This window comes from Octopus bimaculoides, chromosome Z, assembly GCF_046866305.1.
Source record: "Octopus bimaculoides isolate indiv1 chromosome Z, ASM4686630v1, whole genome shotgun sequence".
Classification (NCBI taxonomy): Eukaryota; Metazoa; Mollusca; class Cephalopoda; order Octopoda; family Octopodidae; genus Octopus; species Octopus bimaculoides.
The window spans coordinates 56,364,219-56,387,627 of NC_142944.1; the positions used below are offsets into that span (position 1 = coordinate 56,364,219).

General features: G+C 35.6%; 1 protein-coding gene across 9 annotated transcripts in view; it reads right to left on the reverse strand.

Moving 5' to 3' along the window:
- The window catches only part of LOC106876559 (calcium uptake protein 3, mitochondrial), a 444,529-nt gene that overhangs the window by 302,138 nt on the left and 118,982 nt on the right, over positions 1-23,409 (reverse strand). For all 9 annotated transcript variants that reach the window (XM_089365311.1, XM_089365306.1, XM_089365308.1 and 6 more), the window contains one exon: positions 18,466-18,592. In XM_089365311.1, the coding sequence (XP_089221437.1) occupies positions 18,466-18,592 (127 nt within the window). The remainder of the gene's footprint in view (positions 1-18,465; positions 18,593-23,409) is intronic.

Genomic DNA, 23,409 nt, shown 5'->3' on the forward strand with positions numbered 1-23,409 from the left:
TGTGTGCAGTATGGTCAAATTGTTCAAAAGTACACTTTGTAACAAGACTCTGGGTTCAATCTCACAGCATGGCATCTTTGACAATTTCCTTTGTTTCAAATGCCCCTGGTGTTCTTGTACTTTGTGAGTGAAAATAGGTAGATGCATATAATACAGAAGTTAGTTGGGTGGACTGTACTTGAATTCAAAAAGAACACCAAATGCTATGCAGATAGTTTGCCCAAGAATTACATTAACCTTTAACATGTTGAAGGTGAATCATGTCACCATATGAGTTTTCTCCCCTCTCAATGCAACACAATGTGCCTGCAGCTACAGGGGAGAAAACTCATACAGTAACATGATTAGCCTTCAGCATGCTAAAGGTTACTGTTACAATACATCAGTGGAATGCTCAACCACTCACAGCAGGAGTACATAACCCAGTTGATCAACCAACTGAACTCTTCATTGAATAATAGACATCCATCACTGTATGTGTGTGTGGATGCACATACACACACATAATTACATTACAAACGTGTGTACATTTAAATACATGTGTGCATGCATTTATAGATGTAGACATTTCTGTGAGTTTATGGAGTTCACTTTACAGCATTTTCGTACTGAGTTTGGTTCAGTTCCACTGTGCAGCACCTTTTCTTATAACCTGAGGATGATCAGTGCCTTGTGAACGAAATTATGGGTTAAAAACTATTGTATAAGAGTGTGTATATTTGTGTGTGTAAATGTGTGAGATTGGTCAAGTGAAACGGTGATATATTTACATCTCAGTGGGTAATAATATGGTGTGTAATCCAAGATATTCCAATTATCAGAATGTTTTTGATAGTAAAGTTATTTGTGACAGAATTTCAAAAGTTGCTTCTCTGTAACTCATCATACAAAACCAAAGACAAAACCTAACCAAAGACCTGAGGAATACAATGCGATGCAAGATTCATGGAAAAAGCACATATCATTTCACACACACACACACATACATAACAGTTATTCTAACATGAATAGCAAAAAACCAAGTAAGAAGTTTCAACATTGCCATTCAGTCTACTAGAAAGAGCAGACAAAAACCCTCTAAAATTCACCACATATGGTTTGCAGAAAAAAAAAATTAAGTATGTATTTGGTTCACGTATCCATAGACATGCTACATTTGAAAACAATACAATAAAATAATAAAAGGAGGAAAACCATAACTGAATAATCTTTGATCAGAGCTGACCTGGGGCTAAAAACAAAAAATAACAATAAAAAGTAGTTGATGTCAAGTAATAATTATTGATTTCTCACATAAACTCAGAATTTACAAGGAAAGAGGAGTAAGTCATCAAAACAAAACCCCAGGGCATACTAGCCAGGTAGTTATTTACACTGGCAGGATTCAAACTCAGAAAGCAGAGAGTGACGTACAGTCTTCCAAAAGTCCTTTTCTTTAAATTACTAAATACCTACTACAAGGCATTTTGTCCAGCAATTTACTGACTCTCCTGCTTTCCATCCCCTACATACACATATCTTAATGTCAAGTAATAATTATTACAACTTCGGTGTCCTGTTATTAACATCAGAAAAAAAAAAAAAAAACGAAACGGAGAGAGAAGAGTGGAGAGGCAAGTAGGAGGTGCAAAATAAATAAATAAATAAAAGGCAGACAGACAGAGCTATTGACTTGTCTCTCATACTAAATGATAACTATGCAGTTGGAAAGAAAGGCTGATGGTGTAAGAAATAAAAGTTAAAATATAACAATTAATATATAAACACTATTGTCGCGTAAAAAAACACAAAATTCCAGACTGATACAAAGAAAGAAATTGAGAAAAAAAAAGAAAGAGAAAATATGTAATCATCAAAGAGACAGGATATCCCTCCCTGCCAGTCACACCAGAATATGAACTCTAATGACAAGCTTTTCTATCTCAAAAACTGATTCTACCCTAATCATTGCCACAACTGCTTCACTGCTGCTGCTGATGTTGCTAACTAGTGTGGGCCTTCTGCAGTCTAGATAGTTAATGAGGTCATTTCTTCTTCTTTTTTTTTTCTTATTATTATTATTTTGCTTCCTGAGTTTCCCAGCAGCAACATCTTACATTTGTATCTGTTTATTCAATGATTCTTCCAGAGAGAAGTAGAATCACCTAAACTTATTTGCAGTAGTTAAAAACAATACTGTGCTCTCATTAACAACCATTTGTTTTATTGCATCTTTGATTTTAGTTTGGCTTACTGATGGCTTCTTTGAATTAAATATGGCTTTTATTCCATTTTACAAGTGTTCATGCATGACTAAGTGCTACCCCCATGTTCACTGGATACAGCGATAACTCCAGTTTGTTCAGTTGCTCAGAGACTACACAATGAAATTTGCCATGGTATAGATGACGATTTTACAGTAGGTAAAATCTTTTTTTTTCTTTCTTTTTTTTTTTTGGCTAGGTTCCAAGTGAAAGAGCAGCAACCATGGTCTTTACATGATCTGAGACAGGCTAGAAAAAATGAAAAATGCCCAATTTGTAGGTTACAGCAACCCACTGCTTTGGTCATCAGTAAGTAACTTAACTTAAAATCAGTAACTGCAGACACATCATTCAAAGAGTTTAGTCACCGTCTTCAGTGAGGACTTTCACAAAAACCATTCCCACCTATATTTCCTAATGAAAATTGATGTCACACAGGGTAAGGTACGGTATAAGGAACTAGATCAAGGCATCAAATTATTTGTAAACAGAAAAGGCCTGCTTCCAATGATTGAAACAAGTTACAACTAAAACTTAAAATTTTATCATTTTCATCATATATGCATATAGTTATTGCAATTCCCGCACAGCTTAATTTTGCTTTTCACTTAAAAACATAAATATTTACTGAAGGATCAATTTAAACAGTTCCACCTCTCCTGCAAAATGTAGGTCTTTATCTTTCTATACAAATTACAACTGACAAAGACAAACATGTCATTTTACATTCCACCACTCACATATGTATCAAGAAACATTTTTTTTTTTTATCATTATAGTTTTTCTTTTTTTTATTATTATTTTTGGGTTGCACTTTTTTGAGACTTGCACTTGAACTGAAATTGTGCAGAAACAAGCAACTGCACTGTGGTAGAATCATGAAAAAACTTTATAACACAAACATACTGTTTTATCTATTTCTGTTTTATTTTGTTTCATACTAGTTGCACAAAGAAAGGTGAGAAAATACAATGAAACAATAATATAATGAATATACAATAATAAACGATAATATAATGTAAAAAACTTATATATTGCAAGATTTGCTGGAAAATAGGCCACATACCTTTAGCATTAACAATAATAGAAATATTTTTTTCAACATAAATATTATACTTATAATAACAGTCACTTGACTTTTGGCCAATTAGGACCAACAGAATGAAAAAGCTATCAGCAAATAACACAAATAGTCTATTCAATCTAGAAGACAAACAGTATAGTTCTTAAAACGAGCCATATTAATATAACTATTATTTACAGTAAGAAAAATAATTTCATAACTGGTTCAATCCTTTAAAAAAAAAATAACAAAATATTGTATAAATCTGGAAAACAAAATAATTTCAGGAAAAAAAAAAAAAATTTAAACATTCAGCTGATTACATGAATGCAGTTTGGCCTTCTTAAGAATTGATGATAATAATAATAATAAATAACACTAATAATAAGAGCATCACAGCAAACCACATCACATACCCAAAGCACATAGGGTTCGCTCGGTAGTGAAGTGAAAGCATGTTATAAAAATAAAACTACTGAACAATAATAATAATAATAATAATAATAATAATAATAATACAACAGAAAGTTATATCATCATTTTTTGAAATTATTAAGATTAGTACTATTTTTAGATAAGTGTTTCCTCAACTCCGAAGTTCATTTCGAACATTGGGCCTCACAGTAATGACTAGTAACCAAGACCTTTGGTAATATGCCACATTTGAGAAGAAGACCTATCAAGCCAAATGAAATTGTAGTCATGGTTGATGCCAATGTCATGTAACTGGCATCCATGCTGGTGGTATGTAAAAATTACCTGTTCAGTGTTGGGCCTCATGGAGGCAATGTGACATAACTAGTACCTGTGCCACATAACTAGTACCTGTTCTAGTGGCATGTGAAAAGCATTGGGCCTCATGGAGGCAATGACATATGACCGAGACCTTTGGCAATATGCCATGCTTGAGAAGAAGACCCATCAAGGAAAGTGAAATTGTAGTCTTGGCAGATACTGATGTCACACAACTGACACCAGTAAAAGCACCCATTACACTCTCAGAGTGGTTGGCATTATTAGGAAGGGCATCCAGCTGTAGAAACCATGCTAAAATCAGGCTGGAATCTGGTGCAACACCTCAGCTTAAAAGCTCTGGTGAAGCCATCCAATCCATGCCAGCATGGACAATGGACATTAAATGATGATGATGATGATGATGATGGTGATATGATTATTAATACAAAACAAACATACTATATATTGGCACATAATGCAAACATTAAAGCTTGTAAATTAAAATATTTCTTATTTATTTAGATGGTTTTTCACTTTTACTTCTTTTTCTCTTAAAGGCATTAAGTTAACAGCTACAATATTAGTTCCTTGTAAGAAATATTATCAGACAGATAAAAGTAAAAACTCTTTACGAAAGCTCTAGCTTCACAATCAAATGATTTACTTCCTATAAAATGAAAATCTTAATAAATAGTGAACCAAACATTTGTTCAGGTAAGCAAGGGGAAGGATTGGTATTTATATCCTTTGCAGTCCTCACTCACAGACAGAAGAGAGCAAAGTAGTTGATGCCCAGCTTGAATGTCTGTATGTCAATGTCTGCAAGAAAATGCAGGACTAGCAAAGCAATTTGGATTTTGGTATGCATACTCATACAGTGGAAACACATATTTATATATATATATATATGTGTGTGTGTGTGTGTGTGTGTGTATTAACACACACAAACATATATATATACATAGAGAGAGAAAGAGAGATCAAAATCAAATCAAATGGAAATTGTAGTTGTGACACGTGCCAGTAGCATGTAAAAAGCACCATCCGAACATGGCCGATGCCAGTGCCACTTTGACTGGCTTCTGTATCAGTGGCACATAAAAAGCACCATCCAATCATGGTTGACGCCAGCTCCTCTGGCCCCTGTTCCAGTGGCACGTAAAAAAGCACCCACTACACTCTCTGAGTGGTTGGCGTTAGGAAGGGCATCCAGCTGTAGAAACTGTGCCAAATTAGATTGGAGCCTGATGCAGCCTCTCGGCTTCCAAGACCCCAGTCGAACCGTCCAATCCATGCCAGCATGGAAAACGGATGTTAAACGATGATAATGATGATGATGAAATAAACAAATGAAACTGCTTGGCTTTTATGTGCAATATATGTGTGTGTGTGTGTGTGTGTGTGTGTGTGTGTGTGTGTGTGTGTGTGTGAAAAAATGAATAGAGAGAAAGCAAAGGCAGATTTTTCAAACGATGAACATTCAAGTATAAATATATTGATATCTATATATTAATAGAGTAAACTTACAAATATCATAGAAAATTAAAAGGGTTGAAGGTGTTACAAGTCCAACAGTTGTTTCTGGAGATCCTTCATAATGTTTGCAGATCTAGTTCATAAGAATATGCAACCAGTAATGAAAGCAAGTAAATTTGGTCTCTGTCGTTTGTACTCTACTCGCCTAGATTCCTCTTATAGGCGTCCTTTACTCTGCAGACTTGGTCCCTGGTATATCAGAGTGTAAGTTTAAACCATTTGAGCACTATTAAGAGTTGTCTTATATTGAGAGTCTCTGGATCTCGTCTGTTGACTTTATGCCCATATATACATATGTGCATGCATTTGTGTGTGTGTATGTGTCCTCATCATTTGGATTAGACATATACATAATCAAAGCAGATTTTCAATGTTCAGCTGCCTGTCCTGTTGCTGTTTGGAAGCAAAGTAATATTTCCCCTTGACAAGAGAATCTTGTAAATGAATAACATTCATTTACAATAATGACATGATGTCAAAACAAGGAGACACAAACATACACACACATAGATACATGTGTGCATGCATATGTGTGTGTGGATCTATGTGTCTGATTGTGTATACAACAGGCTTCTTTTGTCTTCCATCTACCAAATTCACTCATAAGGTTTTCATCAGCCCAAGCCAACAGAAGACACTTGTCCAAGGTGCCACAGGGTGGGACTGAACTCAAAACCATGCACGTGTATTATATGCTTTATAGTTGTATATATATTATAAATGTATGTATGTATATATAAATATATATATATGTATATATACACACACCATACATATTAATAGATACATATATATATACACATACACGTATACATATATACATACATGTATATATGTATAAACACACACACATACATATATATATTTATATAACTGAGTTTGTATAATTGTGTATAGAAGAATCAGACTAAGTTGGAATTCTATTGATTGGTTAATATATATATACCCCCAGCATGGCCACAGTCAAATGACTGACCAAAAAAAAAAAGAAGTGTGTGTGTGTGTGTGTGTGTGTGTGTGTGTGTGTGTGTGTGTGTGTGAGTGTGATCATTTAAAGCCCCTTTTTCTATGCAGGCTCTGCCAGGTCCTATGTCTTTATTGGCACGTCTTCAACAGTTGAATGCCAGCCACTTAACAGAGTGTACTGGGTGCTTTTTACATGACACCAACACTGGTGAGTTTGCCAAATATGGGCAAGATAAGGTCCCTGAATTGGAGTGGAGCAGGGTATAAACGGGGGGAATAAGAAACTATAACAGAGGGACAAGAGCAGGTGTCATGCTGAAGACATGAATACATGGCTTACCCACAAGGAAAGTGAGAAAAAGAGAGAGAGAAAGAATGAAATGTGAGACCCAAGTAGAATGTGAATATGAAACGAAATAGGAAGTGCACTGAGTGAGAATAGCATGATTATAGAGTAAGAATGAGTTGGATGCAGAGGATATGAGTTCAGCGTAGTGGGAAGCAAAGAAAATGAAGATGAGTTGCAGGGGGAAGAAGGCTTGATAGAGCCTCACTTCTGCTGAGATGGACAGGTCTTCTTAAAAGCACAGAGTTAACACCATTCAGTGTTGTAAACCATCATCCCTCTGAGATGGCCTAACATTTTGAGATCAGTCTTCATCATTTCATCCTATATCTTCCTAGATCAACTTCTTCCATGTTTAGCAATTGGCACTGCTTTATACAACTGACCTCATCCATCTGCATCAATGACCATACTAGTGCAATCTTCTCCCCTGCACACCACATCTGTGTCACTTATGCTCAATTTTCCACATTCATATTTTGTCATGCATGCACACACAGACATTGTACATCCATCGGAGTATACTTGCCTCAATTCTTTCAAGTCTCCATATGTCCTCTGCATTCCCAACCCGAATGTCACATCTATGTAACATTCCTGTTTGTACACAGGCATCATACAATTTGCCTTTTATTCTGAGAGAGAGAGGTCTTTAGTTACCAACAAAGGTAGAAGTTCTCTAAACTTTCTCTAGCCAATTTTTATTCTATCAACTATACTTTTAAAGCATCATCCACCACTGCTAATTAGGTCACCTAGATAACATAAAATATCTACAATGTCAAGGGGGCCTCTAGGGCATTTCAAAACACCTATTTCCAATGTTATTTATTGCTCCTATGCATCTGCCACAAACAAACTCTACTTTCTTTGTTAACCTTATGTTTGCCCTGAGCACACCACATGGACTATCTGTCCATACCCTATTTACATATGGAACAGGCCGGTTTATCCAAAGGAATTAGCATTCTGTCTGTTTTCCGGCTAATTAAAACTTCAGTTTTCACAAAGTTAACTGGTTTTGCTTTCATACTTGGAATTTTATTTCTAATTCTTCTACTCTTTCAGCCATAATGGCAAGGTCATCAGCATAGAGGGGCCCCCATAGGCAACCGGTCTTACATTCCTCCATTATAGCCTGGAGGACTATGATAAATAAAAGGGTACTGCCAAGTGAACCCTGATGAACCCCTACCTACACAGTAAATTCACTAGTGTATCCATTGTTAGCTCACATTTAACTTACAGCACAGCTGCATGTGGCCTCAGCAGCCCTTATTAGCCACTCATCTACTCTTACCTTTGATGATGATGACTGAGGAACCCATTCCCCAGGTCAATGAATGCTAACTACAATGGTTTACTTTTAGCTAAATACTTCTGTAGTTGCTGACTATGAACCTCTCTTGGATTATAACCCTATCAACATATTATGTAGATAAGGTTATAATCCAAGCTGTTATTTCTTGAAGCACAACTCTTTATTCCAGTAATCCAAAGTCATATGTAGAGATAATATTTGTGTGAGGTATGCATAAGAGTTGACATATATATATTATATAATATAAATTGAAGTTGGCCGACCATTGTAGTCTTTCTTGTCTTGAAGTTCACGGCCAAACGGCTGGGAGGATTCGCGTGAAAAATGGCACACATGTGGAGATAGATTGGAACGTGCTTTCCATTTTTTCCCTAGCCCCCATACTTACAGAGAAAATCAATTAAAACAACCTGCGTGCATGCGTGCGTGTATGTGAGTATATGTCACTGAAGCCATTCATACATATATACATAATAAATAAATAAACTGAACGATAAATTTCATTTATCTCTCTCTCTCTTTCTTTCTTTTTCTCTCTCTCTCTCTCATATACACACACCATCAACATTACTTTGTCGCGCACACCCCATCAAACATACACACTCACACACACAGACATATGCACGCACACCAATTCTCCCCTCTCACCACAACTTCAAAAGAAGTTCAGTCATAAAACTGTCCATGTCTCTTCATTCGATGCCCACTTCAAAAGATCGCCTTTCCTTTTCACTTGTCCGGCCATTGATCGAGAGATAAAACACAAACCAATTCCTGCTAAATGCAAAAATCCCACCAAAAATATACACACCCATACACACACAAACAGACATTTCATGTCTTTCAGTTTCTCTATGATTATTACACACGTCGAAAACAATAGCTCTTACATACATTTTAATCTTCAACAGGTATGTATCAATTTCTATAATATAAATTGTTTTTCTATAAGCGTATAACAATTACTTATTCCATAGTTCACTTAGCTTTTCTCTTCACTTTTCTTAAATTGGATACGTCTGCTATTAATTCTTACATACAATTTCCCCTTTAATTCTTACAGCTTCATTTTCTGTTAAAGCAATTCTTAGCGTCAACTTCTTAACATAATAAGCAGAATTCTCGCATTAATACAGTAGAGTGTTTTGAGGGAGATTTGGCTGCTATTTCTACCTGGTCTACCTACCATGTAGAGGTCTGAACTTATTTTTCATTCACAGATTTGCATTTCAAACATTTAACATAATCTATTCCATAAATCAACTATCGTAAAAATTTTCTACCATGACCTCACATGCAATTACCCTTTCTTCTGCCATTAACACCACTTGCTCATACACGTTACAGTTTCTCATTCAAACTACATAATACGCAGAATTGTAGCATTAATACAGTAGGGGTGTTTTGAGGGAGATTTGCCTGCTATTTCTACCAGGTCTACCTATCATGCAGAGGTCTGAACTTCTTTTCCATTTACAGATTTGCATTTCAAACATTTAACATAATCTTTTCCATAAATCAACTATCGTAAAAATTTTCTACCATCACCTCACATTTTCTATGTATGTGTGTGTACCTTAAAATACGTGATTACACAGGTCCAATAAAATACTTCTCAGAAACAGACTACCTAGAAATTCTTTCTTCAAAACTCCTGAAGTTGTTTCCTGCAAAGATATTTTGGAAACACTTCCGCCCACCCACCACCACTTTTTCTCCCATATTTCTTTATTTCTGAAACTTCTTTTGCCAAAAATCCCCGTTTTTGGATACGAATAACTTATTCCATCATTCTCCACTTAACTTTTATCTTCACTTTCTTTAAGTTGGATATATCTGCTATTAAGTTGCAGAACTTTGGCAGTACAGTTACAATTCATTTCTGCTTTACTTCTTGCATACAATTTCCCCGTAAATTCTTCCCATTTGGCTGATATTTCTACAAGGTTTACCTACCGTGTAGAGATCTGAAATTAATTTTCATTCACAGATTTGCATTTGAAACATTTAACATAATCTTCTCCATAAATCAACTATCATAAACATTTTCTACCATGACATCACATTTTCTATGCATGTGTGTGTCCCTTAAAAGACGTGATTAGACAGAGGTCCAATAGAATAGTTCTAAGAAAAAGACAACCTACAAATTCTTTCTTCACAACAACGTATAACAATTACTTATTCCATACTGCTCCACTTAGCAATTGAAACGGGACACGAAATGATCAGGTTGAGAAACACTGTTATAGATTATGCCTAACCGAAAACAATCACAGCCACATCATCCAAACAGACCGGGTGAAACCGGGTTTAGTTGCTAGTATATATATATATATATATATATATATATATATATATATACATATGTGACAGTGGATTTTCATTGATGAGTTCATGAAACTTGGTTCTTTTCCCTAAAACTATATATTTATATATATTTTACTCTGTAAAGCTCAATTTAATTTTAATTTTTTATAAATTGATTTTAATTGAGTTTTTACCTGTAATTTTGGATTTTGTCCCTAATATTATTATAATTTTCTAATTTATAATTAACGTTTATTGTTTGTATTTAACTTTCAATTTCCGTTGATTATGGAATTTACAGGTAGGATTGAGCCACTGTTTTGGAATTCATCTTTGAAGGATATCCCCATCCCATCTAGAAAGGAATATATTTTGAAACTTATTAATGATATTAAGGACTTTATTACAAGAATTAAATGGAAAGCTTATTTTAATAATAATCAATTTAAATTTCCTTTCTATTTGAAAATTAGTTATGAAACACGTGTAGTCATTTTATTATCTTTATATTATGATATTTACTTTGTATTATATTATACTCATTTATTGTGCTTTTAATTATTAATTTTTCTATATGTGACTGTGGATTTTCATTGATGAGTTCATGAACCTTGGTTCTTTTCCCTAAAACTATATATTTATATCTAACGTGCTTACCAGCCACATGGCTCCGGGTTCACTGCCACTATGTGGCACCTTATGCAAGTGTCTCCTACTATAGCCTCGGACCGACCAAAGCCTTGTGAGTGGATTTGGTAGACGGAAACTGAAAGAAGCCCGTCGTATATATGTATATATATATATATATATATATATATATATATATGTGTGTGTGTGTGTGTGTGTGTATGTGTATGTGTATGTTTGTGTCTGTGTTTGTCCCCCCAACATCGCTTGACAACTGATGCTGGTGGGTTTACGTCCCCGTAACATTAGCGGTTCAGCAAAACAGATCGATAGAATAAGTACTAGGCTTCCAAAGAATAAGTCCTGGGGTGGATTTGCTCGACTAAAAGGCAGTGCTCCAGCATGGCTGCAGTCAAATGACTGAAACAAGTAAAAGAGTAAAGAGTATATATATATATATATATATATATATATATATCATCATCATCATCGTTTAACGTCCGCTTTCCATGCTAGCATGGGTTGGACGATTTGACTGAGGACTGGTGAAACCGGATGGCAACACCAGGCTCCAGTCTGATTTGGCAGAGTTTCTACAGCTGGATGCCCTTCCTAACGCCAACCACTCAGAGAGTGTAGTGGGTGCTTTTACGTGTCACCCGCACGAAAACGGCCACGCTCGAAATGGTGTCTTTTATGTGCCACCCGCACAAGCCAGTCCAGGGGCACTGGCAACGATCTCGCTCGAAAATCCTACAGGAGCCAGTCAGGCGGTACTGGCAACGGCCACGCTCAAAATGGTGCATCTCATGTGCCAACCGCACAAGAACCAGTCCAGGGGCACTGGCAACGATCTTACTTGGCTTGCCGGGTCTTCTCACGCACAGCCCATTTCCAAAGGTCTCGGTCCGTAGTTCTCCATTCCATTCATTACTTCCCATGGCATTAGTGTTACAAAACAGACAGTAATGCAGGAATGCATAGAATATTGGTTCTTGGAAGAATTTCTACTAGGAGATATCTTATACATTTTCTACTACAATTACAATTTTGTAACTCCTATTAGCAAATGAAACACATGTAATGGTGAATAACACCATAAAATTTTTCAATCTCATTTTCACACACACACACACACACATACAGAGGCTGTGTGGTTATGAAGTTTCCTTCCCAATCACATGGTTTCATCAGATTAACCCTTTCGATACCAACCAGGCTGAAAGTGCCTCTGGTTTTGTAGTACAAATGTCTTGTTTTCAAAAGTTCTGAATTAAAATCTTCTACCAAACCTTTATCCCAATTTATGTTCCTAACACCAGCTTAATGATAACTAAGTTATTTTACTAAATTCTTTGTTATATTTAAAATAATTGAAAGAGACACAGAGCATCTCAACAGAAATATGGTAACAAATAGGTGAAGTGATAAAAACGGATCTCAAAATGTAGAATTTTGGGTAAAGCTGTCAAAATGAACACTAAATAAGAGAAATATTGATGTCTGGGATGTTCCAACTGGAATTCATCTAGAATCCCTTTCCCACTTCTCTCCTCTCCTACAAATCCCCTCTCCTCAGCCATTCTGCCCAATATGCTTTCACTACTTTTTCTTTCAACTCTCCCCTTTTTTTCCCTTTCATTGTTTCCTCTCCTCAACCTCCCCACTTTTTCTTCTGCTCACCACACTTCATCTCTGCAATCTCTTATCACACTTCAACATTCAACAGCTACCCTCACCACCTTCAGAGCGCTGCCTATAGCCTTTCTTTCTCTCACCCCATTCACCAACAGCTATCACCCTATGTCTTTCTCCAACTCGTCTGAATACCCCAAGCACCCACAGGTTAAACTGAGAGTAGCAGAACAGTGAGCCTACCAAAATGAAATATTAAATTCTACTATGGTATTGAGTACTTTTTTATGCTTCTCAACCACATGGTTCCGGGTTCAGTCCCACAGCGTGGGACCTTGGGCAAGTGTATTCTACTATAGCGTAGGGCTATCTAAAGCTTTGTGAGTGGATTTGGTAGACGGAAACTGAAAGAAGCCCATTGTATATGTATATATGTGTGTGTGTGTGTGTGTGTTTGTCCCTCCACCATTGCTTGACAACCGATGCTGGAGCGTGTGTGCGTGTGTGTGTGTGTGTCTGTCTGTCTGTCCCCACAACATTGCCTGACAACTGGCATTGGTGAGTTTACATCCTCGTAACTTAGTGGTTCGGCAAAAGAGATCAATAGAATAAGTACTAGACTTAAAAAGAGTAAGTTCTGGGGTCAGTTTGGTTGACTAAAGGTGGTGCTCCAGCATGGCCGCAGTCAAATGACTGAAACAAATAAAAGAATTAAAGAATATACACACACACACAGGCACTCACATACATACACACATAAATACATATACATACACACATACATGTGTGTATGTGTGTGTGTGTATTTATATACACACACATACATGCACAGAACATTTAGGTTTTGTGTTGTGCATTTTTTTGTCAAATGAAAAGAAAATACTTAAAATATACTTAAATATATGATTAGAAATGTGAAATCTAATCTTGTAAAAAATAAAATTAAATAAAAAATTTAGAAGTACCAAATGTCCCAAAGGAGCAATAGAGAAAACATCTGGTTGAACCAACAAACAGGTGACCTTAAATAGAACATATCTCACATAGAATATTGGTGTACCTTAGGAGACTGGGTCAACTGTGAGTAGATGTCTTTTCCTTTATATATATATTTTTTTAATAGTTTATTTGTTAAATAAATCAGCTTTTCCTTATTTCTTGACACATCTAGCTATTGTACAGGAATCATGGTGCTGACTTCCCATCCAATACTGGCACAGACTAGGCACCCAGCTAATAAGTAGAATAAATGGTGTAGTATAGGCAGCCATCAATGATGTAAAATAGTGTGAAGCAACTGTGATGCAAATAAATGGCGTAGGGTAGACATCTAGCTATGATGTAGAATAGGTGATATCGTGTAGACATCTAGCTGTGATGTAGAATAGGTGATATAGTGTAGACATCTAGCTGTGATGTAGAATAAATGTTATAAAGTAGACATCTAGCTATATTGCAGAATAGAAGGGACATTGCAGATATGTGGCAGTATTGTAGAACTGAATGTGTATATCAATGATTAACAACCAGTTATGAGTTCTGACATTTAATAACTTCTCTCTGTAAATACAGATGCAAAACTTGCTCTAACATCAATATCAGTTCTGTAACTAATTTACAGCATTCTAAATTGTAGACAAGCTGGAGCACCACATTATGACCTGTCTCTCTTAGTTAGCGTTTCTGTCTTTTTCTTCTTTTTGATGGTGGTAGGTGTTTTTGTTTTTATGTTGAATATTTCCATGCATAATTCAGAACGGCTGTGGCACTAACATTGTAAACAGCTTAAGATGGTCAGAATGATACATGAAAGAGAAAATTAATCAAATGATGCTTAAAATCTACATCAGAAAATATAACAATCCTGATTTCTCCAAATATATAATCAACTTATATAAAAATAATAGTTAAAGACCTTTGGCATTAATCATGGCAGATTTACAATCCTGTTATGATATTTCATTATAATACTGAAATATATATATATATATATATATATATATATATATATATATATATAATATATGAATGCATATTAATGAGACTTGCATTTGAAATTTAGCACATAACACCAATTTGAAAATAAGAAGTTATTGTCTAACAATTACTGATTAGAATGTTCCAGTTCTCATGCATATTTCTTGAGATTTATTGAAACGGAGATTACTAGAAGAAATTATACATTCATAAATTGTAACACATTTAGTATTCAGCTTTGATGTGATAACCTGATATTTATTAATTTGATGGAGATGTACAAGTTGACTTTCAATAAATAGTTTGTGAGTTGTTGAAAGTCAACAGTTGAAGAATTTGCAGTAGAAATTTTATCACATTCAATCAGCAGTGACAAAATTGCAGAGAAGAGCTAGCAAATAGACTTATGCAGAACACAGACGTGGACTCCATCGTCCTATGCCCAGTACTCTAAACTATGTGTATGGTAGCTAAATATATTCCACTCTAACTGGTACCCTAATCCTAAATTTTAATGTGGCTGTGACAACTATCAAGAGATCAGTCAGTTACCAGCTTCAGTGTGAGGAAAGGTTAATTAACAAATAAAACTCCTCCCTTGAGAGAGAGAGAGACACACATGGTCTCACAATCTTAGTGAAGATGAAACATCTGCAAAGTTGGCTACTCAAGACTAATTCAACAATTAGCAAAAAGGAAAATAGCTTTAACTGTGCCAAGGAAATGAAGACTCTACTTACAACAACAAAAGCAATACATTTAGAAGAAAAGAAACTCTGAATTAAAAACAGAAACAATACAAAATGCTGAGTGGTTGGTGTTAGGAAGGGCATCCAGCTGTAAAAATCCTGCCAAAACAGTTACAGAAGTCTGGTGCAGGCTTCTGCCTAGCCAGCTCCTGTCAAACCGCCCCACCCATGCCAGCATGGAAGGCAAATGTTAAATGATGATGATGATGATGATGACAGCAGAGGTGTGGTCATGTAGGAGTTTTGCCATGCAAGAGAACTCCTTGACCATCCACAAACAATCATATTAACTCTCTTTCAAATGCACACAACAGACATCAAGCCGATTCCCCAAGTGAACAGCTGCCATTAATAATGGGATGGTGAATAGTATATCTGGAGAAGTTCCAAAGATGATAGAGCAAAAACTGTTTCTATTACTATTGAAAAAGCAATGGAGAAAATGAAATTAATCTTGCAGCTATTTGGATAAATTCTAACATAAAGAATGCATTGGAGAATATTTAATTATATTTCAGAGAATTTAATTTCTAACAGCTCAAATAATTTTCAAAGAACTGAGGCTCAAGTTACAGAATGATACCATTTGAAAACATTTAAAATAGACAATAAGTAAACCCAGAGAATTATCTGATACACATAAAAAGTGGACGTAAAGAATGAAGACCAATTAAATTCAGAGCAACAGTAATGTGTGTATAATGAGGATGATGGCCAAGATGGAGCAGATGAAATTGCAGAAAATGAAAAAAATTCTCAATTAACAAAAATGTTATTTTTATAATTGTTGAAGCTGAAATGCAAATGATAATGAATTCAGATTTGAATACAGAAATGCAAATTGGAAAACAAACTGAAAACATCTTCAGGTGCAATAAGGCATGCACACAAAAATAAATAAATAAATAAATAAAATAAAAAATAAAACTGTAATGCATAAATGAAACATAGATAAAAGTGTGTTTTTAAAAAGTTACTTAAGAACCGGTTGTCTAGGGGTTCAGCCCCATTATGTGAAAACTGTCAGTTGGTTTCCTCTACTATATAACTGCAAGCTGACCAACAAGGAGATGACACCACTGACAGGAGCCACGTACACTGCTGGATGAAAAAGCTTAATGTAAGAAGAACCAGCATCGAAGAAAAATCATACAGATGAGACCATCAACTGTGAACACGGACATAAACTGCCAGTGAATGGACAAACGGAATTCGATGGACAGACAAGTCACATGAGCTTATTGCACAACTGGACTGTGGTCATAATGCTTTACAGATGATGAACGATTTTGAGGTATCAGAAAGTGTGTACAAAGTACACACTTTGGCAGTTGATAATCAAAATGAAGGAAGAATGGATGAAAGTCTATACAAGTGTAATTAAAACTTTTTGAAACTAATGATCTAGAGATTGGAGATGAGAAATTGCTAAACCAGTTTGTGAATGTTTTCATTTTTAATAAAACTAAAATATTGTATACTAAATGTACCCCCATGACCCATTAAGTCACAACCGCTCCAAGTTGAAAATGTCAATGCTCACTGAGAAAGGAAAAATATATTTCAAACTTCATGCAATAAAATTCATAAATAATACAGTTCTCCAACTTTTTTGCCTCACTTTTTTTCTTTGCCATTCATTGTGTTACTACTGTGCCAAGTAAAATACATGGCTACTTCAGCATAAAGTAATGTTTTTGCAAAGTCATCAATGATAAGAATTCTGTCAATGTTGTTCTCATATGAAATTCATTGACAGACATATATATCCACACAATTTCTGAGCAATACTCTTAGTTCATGTTCATCTGGCAGGTGAACTTGCAGTTTCACTATTGCAGGTGCTCTGAAATGAAAATCCTAAAACGGATGCAACCGCTTCAGATGGTCCATTAGATACTAATTTCATTATCAAACTAATACATTCCTTGTACGCATCCTCTTGTCAATTTTATTTTTATTTGAACTCTGTGTGTGTGTGACAAACAAACATATATATATATATATATATATATATATATATATATATAAGTAGATACAGAAACACTGTGTGTGTAAACACCCACATACATATGTATGTATCTATACACAGACATACACATATACTTAGAGAAGTGACACAGACATCTGTCACCTCCCTGCAATGTCAGTCATGTTGCCTTGAATACACTGAGTACTTTTTCATTCCACCCCGCCCCCATCACAAATCCCACTCAACACTATTATTCATGCACCTGTCACTCATGCTTCTCACTCTGCAAAGAAGCTGGCATGTGGGCAGAAACTTGTTTGAAGGCCCCCATGCATCTACACAACAGCTGCTTCTTAATTCCTCAACTGACTGAGGTTTGCTGTTGTTCACAGGACTCGGGAAAATATCCCATTTGGAAATAAGTGAGGGTTAACAACAACAAAAGCATCTAACTACAAGTTTCTGCTGACCCATGCAAAAAGTGGGCATTAAAATAATCAAGAAATAAATACATCCATTGATACACACACACACACACACACATCTGAATCATTTAAAAGTACAATTTAACAGTCAGAAGAATAGCAATAAGATTGCACAATATTCATGTCAATTTATATAATTTATCTACAACTTATACTGGTATTTTAGCATGGAAACTTTGGGCTTCTTAATAGCAAAGAAAACAAAGTAAATACTAGAACCACAAATTCATAGTGTGTGTGTGTGTGTGCATGCGCGTGCGTGTGTTTGTGTTGTTATTTAACCTAGAATTGAAAGGTTATTGCATGATTAAATACATGTAAATATTAAATGCAGTGGGGAATTAAACCATATGTGAGTAGCTATTACTGAAGCAAAAAAGCGTTTTCCTGAATCCATATATATATAAAATTATAGTAATATAAATAATACTGAATGTGTAAACAATGAATGGCATTCCTCTTCTCATGTTTAAATAATGTACTAAAGAATTACAACTTACATCTTGGGGTGTCTTCCAAAACTGATTCTAGAAAGTCTTGAGGTGTCATGTATAAATGACCTTCATATTCAACTGAAGCAAAATCTCGAAACCTTTGTTCCCGAAAGCTAAGTGGACGTTGAGTAGTCTGAAGCAAATATACAAATATATAATTACAAAAGTATATAAGGAACATGGATAACAAGGCATTTTATTAAAAGTAACAAAACATTCTATACAACATTTATTACCTTCATAGACAGCTGTCAATTTTAATATTTCAGAATAAGCAGCCCAGGCATAGAGAATAAGGAAACTATCAATGCTCCAGAAATAACCAACCAATTAGATTCTGTTGGGCCTGATATGTTCTTTATGCTTAGTCTTTTGTTGTTACTCCACATTGTCAAGTAGCTCATATGGCCATGTGTTTTAAAAGTTTGCTTCAAAATTAGATGGATCCAGGTTCAAAACCATAACACACTACCTTGAACAAATGTCTTTTAACCCAGTGCCACTTCTACATTGATGTTGTGAGTGAAAGTGGATGGAGATAAACTCTGTGAAATCTTATCAAATGGTAGTACTTTTTCTTTAGATGTAACCCAAGTTTAACACCACAGCCTTTGATTACCTTTAAATAAAGTTGCATGCATTCAGAGCAGAAAAATGAAAGAACCAATATTTTGTTTCTCAACTAGCAACAAATATTAGACAAAGGTCCCTTAAAATCAAATTTATGACCTTAAATAGCAATGCAGTCCTTGAAAGATGATTACAGGTGGACTACTTTCCATCATAGGTTTGCTTAATCAGAGCTGACTATGTCTAAAAGATGGCAAAAACAATATCCCATGACTGGTTTTTCTTTCCCTGCACCAACTTGCAACAAGTTTTGCATTCCCTGAAGAATATGAGGAGCACAGCCATTACTTGAGTCATTAACTTATTAAAAAACAAAACATTACAATCTAATATTTATCTCCAGCAATTGGAATTACATAAGGTTGGTCAATGTAACAGAAGAAACTGGTAAGAACTATGTAAAAATGCATTAAATGTAAGAGAGCTACAGATATTGGAAGGATAAAATGTAGTGATTCACTGTGACACAACTACAGATATTGTACAGAGAGGTTTATTGAGTCTGTGTTTTGATGAGGTGATGTGAATACAATGCAACTCCATGTATTGCACAGATAATGTGCAAATATGTATAGTTAAATGGTTGGCATTATTATTGTAATCTAGAGATAGCCATTGTTGCTCAACCTAAAGCCATCCCTTGTCACATTTATGGCCAAATACATTCCACCCCATAACCATCACATTCTTCATTGGAAAATTTTATATTTAAAACAACATTATCCAATGTTTCCTTCAATTTTACAGACAGGCTGCAAGTTGAGATGGGTTTGGCTGCCATTTCTAGCCTGTGTAATCACATGGAACCCTTATTGCTTTGAATAGTAACTGACAAAGTACAGGCTGATGTTTTAACCCAAATTTGTTTCTTAAAAGTTATTATAAGATTAGAAATGTCTTAACACACCTCATTTCTGAACAAGGCACTGATTAAGAAAATTCAAGGGGATTTGCAAAATGCATAGATAATATAAGAACAGTGCTCCAACTTTCACCTCCAACTCTGAAATCGCTTGCACTTGCTTCTTGCCGACCAAAACATACCACTTTTCCTAAACTGCAGAAGACAATTTTTACCAACTGCAAACTTGCATTCCTGCCCATGTAAATTTTGCATTATAAACTTTCAACTGTACAAATGTAACATTGAACATACAAATCTAATCTACCCTCCCTAGCTTTCCACTTTTAAGAAAATTTTTCACATGTTATGTCTGAAACCCTTCCTCTTCAGCAGACAAAAAGAAAAGAAATAAAAAAAAAAATTTTAAACAAATTACATTGATAAATATTAATTTATCCTTGGCGGAAAATAAGTATTAGGAAAGAAAATGAGATTAAAGGTGCAAGAGTTTATATTAAAAATTATTTGCAAATGGAAGAACTGGTTGAGTTAAAACTTCAAGCCAATATAATTTACTAAGACATTGATTTATGATTTTGAGTGTGTAATGTGTGTGTGTGTGTGTGTGTGTGTGTGTGTGTGTGTGTGTATTTTGTTGGGGAGCTTTTTTATGTTTTTTTTTTGTTTTTTTTTTTTTGTAGAGGGGTGAGGTAAGTACTGAATAGAGAGACTCATCCTAGTAAACAAGTCAGCAATGCTGCTGCGCTAACAAACTGAAATTTGAAAAACTGTTGCAATATATAAATATATATTAGCATGTATAATGGGATTTCTATACAACTCTGGAGAACTGTATGTTCTGAAAAAAACTAATCAACAAAATCCATAACCATTTCAGGGATTATATTTACAACATTTTTAATAAATAGAGTTGCTAAAGCATGTTAATAATAGAGAGAGAGAAAAAGATGAACAAATCTGATTTAGAGGGGACAGAGTGGAGACACTGTCTGAATACAACAAACATTTATCCCCATGTTTGTATGAACTGAAAAGAAACTAGTTGTGATCGTAAGGACCACTATGTCTGCCGTTCTAAATATGAGGAACTCCATGTAAATCTGTCTGAATCTAAAGAAACCTAATACTACTTTTAATCTGTGGAATTAAAGGCTATCTGAACCATCCAACAGAAAACCTGTGTCTTTTCTTGAAACTTAAAGATCACTCTCTCTTAGTCTGCTTCAAATAATAATAATGATAGCAAGGGCTTAAGTAATTATATAACTTATAATTGACGGCATTTACTCAGCACTGGTTCATTGTGTATGCGCGCGCGTGCGCGCGCACACACACACACACACACACACACACGCACAAGCACACAGATATTCTTCTTAATTCTTTATGTTCACTTTGGAGCATCAATATTCTTGTATCCTTTAAGCTCATGTTTCAACACTTTTATAAATTCTCATTTTCCAAATAGACTGCTGTAATGGTGGATTGTCCAGGCAATCAGCTGTAAGTTACTAAGAATTTCTTGAGAATAATTTTATAACTGAGAAAATCATCCCCATCATTCAACATCCATGTTCCAAGCTGGTATGAATTGGACAGTTTGACAGGATTCATTGGGCCCAAGGACTGTATGATGCTCCAGTGTTTGCTTTTAAATGGTTTCTATGGCTGGATGCCCTTCCTAATGTCAACCAATGTACAACATGTCTTGAATGCTTTTTGTACCACCAGCACATAGCTAATGAAATTCATCATCATCGTTTAATGTCCGCTTTCTATGTTAGCATGGGTTGGACAATTTGACTGAGGACTGGCAAGCCAGAAGGCTGCACCAGGCTCCAATCTGATCTGGCAAAGTTTCTACAGCTGGATGCCCTTCCTAACGCCAACCACTCTGAGAGTGTGGTGGGTGCTTTTACATGTCATCGACACAAGGGCCAGTCACACGGTACTAGCAACGGCCATGCTCAAAACGTTTTTTTTTACGTGCCACCTGCACGGGAGCCAGTCCAGCAGCACTGGCAACGACCTCGCTTGAATGATTTTCTAACTTGCCACTAGCACAAGTGCTAGAAGGCAACGCTGGTAACGATTACACTCAAATGGTGCTATTTACGGGCCACTAGCACGGAAGCCAGACAGCTGCTCTGGCAATGAACACGCTCGGACAGTGTTGTTAGTGCTCCACTGGCGCAGGTGCCAGTCATCGAATATGGTTCAATTACAATTTTGATTTCACTTGCCCCAAAAGGTCTTCACAAGCAGAGTTTAGTGTTCAATGAAGGAGAGGTTGGCATGGGTGCCAGTCGTCGGATTCGGTTCGATTTCAGATTTCAAATTCACTTGCCTCAACAGGTCTTCGCAAGCAGAATGCCAAATTTAAGATTATGTACAATCATAAATTTTTAACATGTAATATATCTGTGTGCTTAATTTAAGATTGTATTTTGCTGTCAGTAAAGCTTCCATATTTATCATACTTGTTTTTTTGTGTCATTCTACATAAATTGTAGTGTTGTTAACTAGGGACTTTTTTTCCCAACATTATTCTGTGCACTTTATTATAATGCATTGCAATGTACTACAATGTATCTAAGCACAAATTCAAGGGCATTCAACCACCTAAAGTCCATCATGAAAGTGTCAAAAGCCTTTGTGAAGTCTATGAACACTGCATACATAAGCATGTTCTGCTCAATACATTTTCACTGAATTTAGTGAAGGCAGAACATCATGTCCGTGGCGCTTCTACTGCAATGGAATTCACACTCAGTCTCAAATAGGAGATTTCAATAGATATACTCATTTAGTCTGTTTAATAGAATATGAGCGAAGATCTTTCTCCTGCTATTGATAGAAGAGATATTCCTCGGTAGTTTCCATTCTACAACCTTTTTTTTGAAGATAGGAACAATGCTGGCACCTTTCCAGTCTTGTGGAACCATTTCCATCTCCCAGATCAGGAGCACAATGTTATAAAGATCCTCAGTTAGCTTTAAACCTCCATACTTCCGGATTTCAGTGGATATGTCACATCTGCCAGGTAATTTATCTTCTTTCATTTGCTTGATTGCATTGTAAATAGGTTTGTCATCTAAGGATTCGATGGTTGGCTGCTGTGTAACTTTCTCGAGGGCCACACAAGCCACAATACCTGAGATATGAAATAGGCTGTCAAAGTGACGAGTAAATCTATCAAGAATCTCCAATTTTCCTACAGTACAGTCCAAAGCCATCAAGAGCTTTGAGTTTTGTTGTCTCTTCTCTGGAGCCCATATACCTCTCAAAGTTCTGAGTGAAATACTTTCATATCATTTTTATCAATACCGTATCTCTTCAGCTTTGGCCTCATACCAATCAAATTTCAGTTTCCTAGTATATTGTTGCAGATTCTTTCTTGCTTCCATCAGTTTTTCCCTATTTGACCTTAGGTTACAAGTTAGTTGCCTGGCCTT